The sequence below is a fragment of the Ammodytes marinus genome, assembly GCF_949987685.1.
Source record: "Ammodytes marinus genome assembly, chromosome: 21".
In the NCBI taxonomy this organism is placed as follows: domain Eukaryota; kingdom Metazoa; phylum Chordata; class Actinopteri; order Uranoscopiformes; family Ammodytidae; genus Ammodytes; species Ammodytes marinus.
Genome location: NC_137225.1, coordinates 25,036,996 through 25,040,155, shown reverse-complemented (window position 1 = coordinate 25,040,155; position 3,160 = coordinate 25,036,996). Strand labels below are relative to the sequence as shown.

The following is a 3,160-nucleotide window of genomic DNA, read 5'->3' as shown; positions in this document are numbered from 1 at the left end:
GCTACACACACACACACACACACAAAGACAGACACACAAACACACACACAGACACACACAAAGACAGACACACACACACACACAGACACACACACACACACACACACACACACACACACACACACACACCTGATGGTTTATGCCGTCTGACGTTCTGGGCGTGACGTTTCCACTTCCTCCTGCCGTTTCCATCATTAATAACATCTGTCAGCCGCAGCAGGTTCTGCACCGATAAACACTCTCTGTGGATTAAGCCTCTGCGTGTGTGTGTGTGTGTGTGTGTGTGTTGCAGTGTGTGTGTGTGTGTGTTGCAGTGTGTGTGTGTGTGTGTGTGTGTGTGTGTGTGTGTGTGTTGCAGTGTGTGTGTTGCAGGTGTGTGTTGCAGTGTGTGTGTGTTGCAGTGTGTCTGTGTGTGTGTAGCAGTGTGTGTGTGTGTGTTGCAGTGTGTGTGTGTGTGTATGTGTTTTGCAGTGTGTGTCTGTGTGTGTTGCAGTGTGTGTGACTGTGTGTGTGTGTGTGTGTGTGTGTGTGTTGCAGTGTGTGTGACTGTGTGTGTTGCAGTGTGTGTGTGACTGTGTGTGTGTGTGAGACTGTGTGTGTGTGTGTGTAGCAGTGTGTGTGTGTGTGTGTGTGTGTGTGTGTTACTGCGGTGAGAGTGAGAAAATAAAATCTTGTATATGAATGATGAGGGACAGTTTGATGTATCCAGGTTTCACTGCCATCGTGGGACTCAAAGACTAACGCTAATGTTATGGGTTCAAAAGGCAGCATATTCTTAAATCTAACCAATTTTCTTGCTAAATTACTCTATTAAAAACAGTGTATCTTCTGCTTACACACTACAGTAGTGCAGGTGAGGCAAGTGGATCCACTGCAGATTTTTGCAGACCTGCCAAAAACAAAGGTTGCGTTCCGAATCGCATACTCTTTCTTTTTTCTATTCTACATACTACATCCGACGATAAAAAGAATCTAGTTAGGATGCAGTAGGCATACTATTGGGACATACTTTACTCTCTTATTTCATCATAACATTGCGCCTTGATCTTGCCTCTTGCTTTTATATCCGTCGCGTCCCCGTTTGTTTTCATATGGAGGCTTCGTCGATGTGACGTCACTTCACGTGCGCACTGGATTGTGGGTCAGAATCGCCCAAATAGGATGCAGTTTTCAACACTAACAATCTTGGCCGCATGAAGTAGGACATCCGGGTCCTTCTAACCATCCTAAATCTGGCCACAAGAATCAGGACATCCTAAATCTTCTTTCTACATACTATATAGTAGAAAGTATGCGATTCGGAACGCAACCAAAGTGACACACGGGTAAATCTGAATCAACAGCTTTCCACACACACACAATATCGTATTCCTTCTGCAAAGCAAAACAATTTAATGAACCCTAGTTTACTGCGACAAAACACAAATACACCTTGTACACTGCAACACAGAATAGCAAACAGACACCAGCACAAGACGTATCCTCAATAAATGGACATTTTCAAGGCAACAGGGTGGCTCATATCCAGCACGTGTCACTATCTATCCAGGAGTCCTCACTCACTATGTATGTAGGCCCATCGCAAAGCCTGTATGAATAAAATATGCCATCTCCATCCATTATATAAGGCAGAAGATGGGTTATACTGAAACAACAGCCGGGTGCATCGCTGTGATTGGGATGAAATGGCCCATGGAAGAAAAGTGTGTGTTTGTTGTATGGAAATTTGGTGGGGGGAGAGGGGGGGTACGAATGGGAGGGGTGGGGGGTGTGCGTGAAAAAATATTCCAAATCCGAAGCATCCTCATCCTTATGTTCTAGGCCCAAATACACACGAGATCACACGCCATCAGACGCCAGTACTGCCCCTTCTGTGCTGTGCTCTGTCACGCAGCGTTGCATCGCTATGCTATTATTAAACACACACACACACACACACACACACACACACACACACACACACACACACACACACACACACACACACACACACACACACACACACACACACACACACACACACACACACACACACACACACACACACACACAGGTAGGCTCGGCTCGGCTGATAGTGTCAACATCTCAAGGTCAAACAACGTGTTGGTTTTCGGACCAAAAACGTAGCGAACGTGTGTTTTTCCGAGACAAAGAGCAGCGGTCAAATCCCGCAGTGTGTATCCGCTCTGCACTCACTCTCTCCCGGCTACACAGAGCTGGCCAGGCCCGGTCCCTGGCTCACAAACATCTGGATGGGAGGAGGAGGGAGGTGGGGGCCTCAGGAATGAACGGTTAGATTCCGTTAGTAGGGAAAGGCTCCAATGTGGATGGTGGTGATCGTAGCATATGCGTAGATTTTGGGGGGATTCGGGAGATATGTCCCCGTTATTTAGAAGAGGTACATTTGTCCCCCTCAAAAAAAATATGAAACACAACCCCCTTCTTCCCTAAGAAGAGGTTAAAATAACAGTTCAGGGGAGGAAACATGTATATATCCGTTCTTATGTGTAACTAGATATTTCCCTGCGATTTCACACACCCCTAAAGTGGACCGTACCATCGTAACCTTGCCAAGCTCCGGCTCAATGCAGAAAAGGCACAAATTGGTGCATAAAATGTCACCAAAAATGCAGGATATTAAGTGTTGTGCGGTGTGTGTGTGGTGTGTATGGTGTGTGTCCCTCTTAATGCTGGAACAAAACCTACGCCCTTGGTGTGGTGGTGATGATAATGATGGTGATGAGATAACGAGGATAACGAGTTCAAACGAAGGAGGCTACGTTTGATTAATTGATGAATTTCTTACCCTCTGACAGCTCCAGCTCCAGCTCAGCGAGCCTGGCTCTGATCTCCAGCGGTATCGGCGACGCCTCTCGGTCCGCCATTCGTCGTGGCTTGTACCGCAGAAAACACGTAGTCCTCCCCGGTCGGTCGGTCCAAGAAGCCAGCCGTTGCTAGTCGCTACTCCTCCTCCTCCTCCTCTCGCCCGTAGCTGCTGTGCTCTTTGACGGCGGCGCTCAAAACCAAAAGACTACGAGGCGTCGAGTCGGAGAACAAAGAAGATAAATAAATCTGGCGTTTGGTTGTTGTTTTTTTTAACGGAGGGCCGCCATAGTAAAAGCCCCTCAGTTTGTCGCTCGGCGGTTAGGGGCGGTTGGTT

The 3,160-nt window shown here is 47.3% G+C and overlaps 1 protein-coding gene across 1 annotated transcript in view; it reads right to left on the bottom strand.

The window, feature by feature from the left end:
- Positions 1-2,885, bottom strand: part of LOC307267726 (disco-interacting protein 2 homolog C-like) — a gene marked incomplete at its 5' end in the record, with an annotated part of 57,082 nt that extends 54,197 nt beyond the window's left edge. Inside the window, one exon of the mRNA XM_080050108.1 lies at positions 2,807-2,885. Coding sequence (XP_079906234.1) covers positions 2,807-2,885 — 79 coding nt within the window. The remainder of the gene's footprint in view (positions 1-2,806) is intronic.
- Positions 2,886-3,160: the final 275 nt, after the last annotated feature.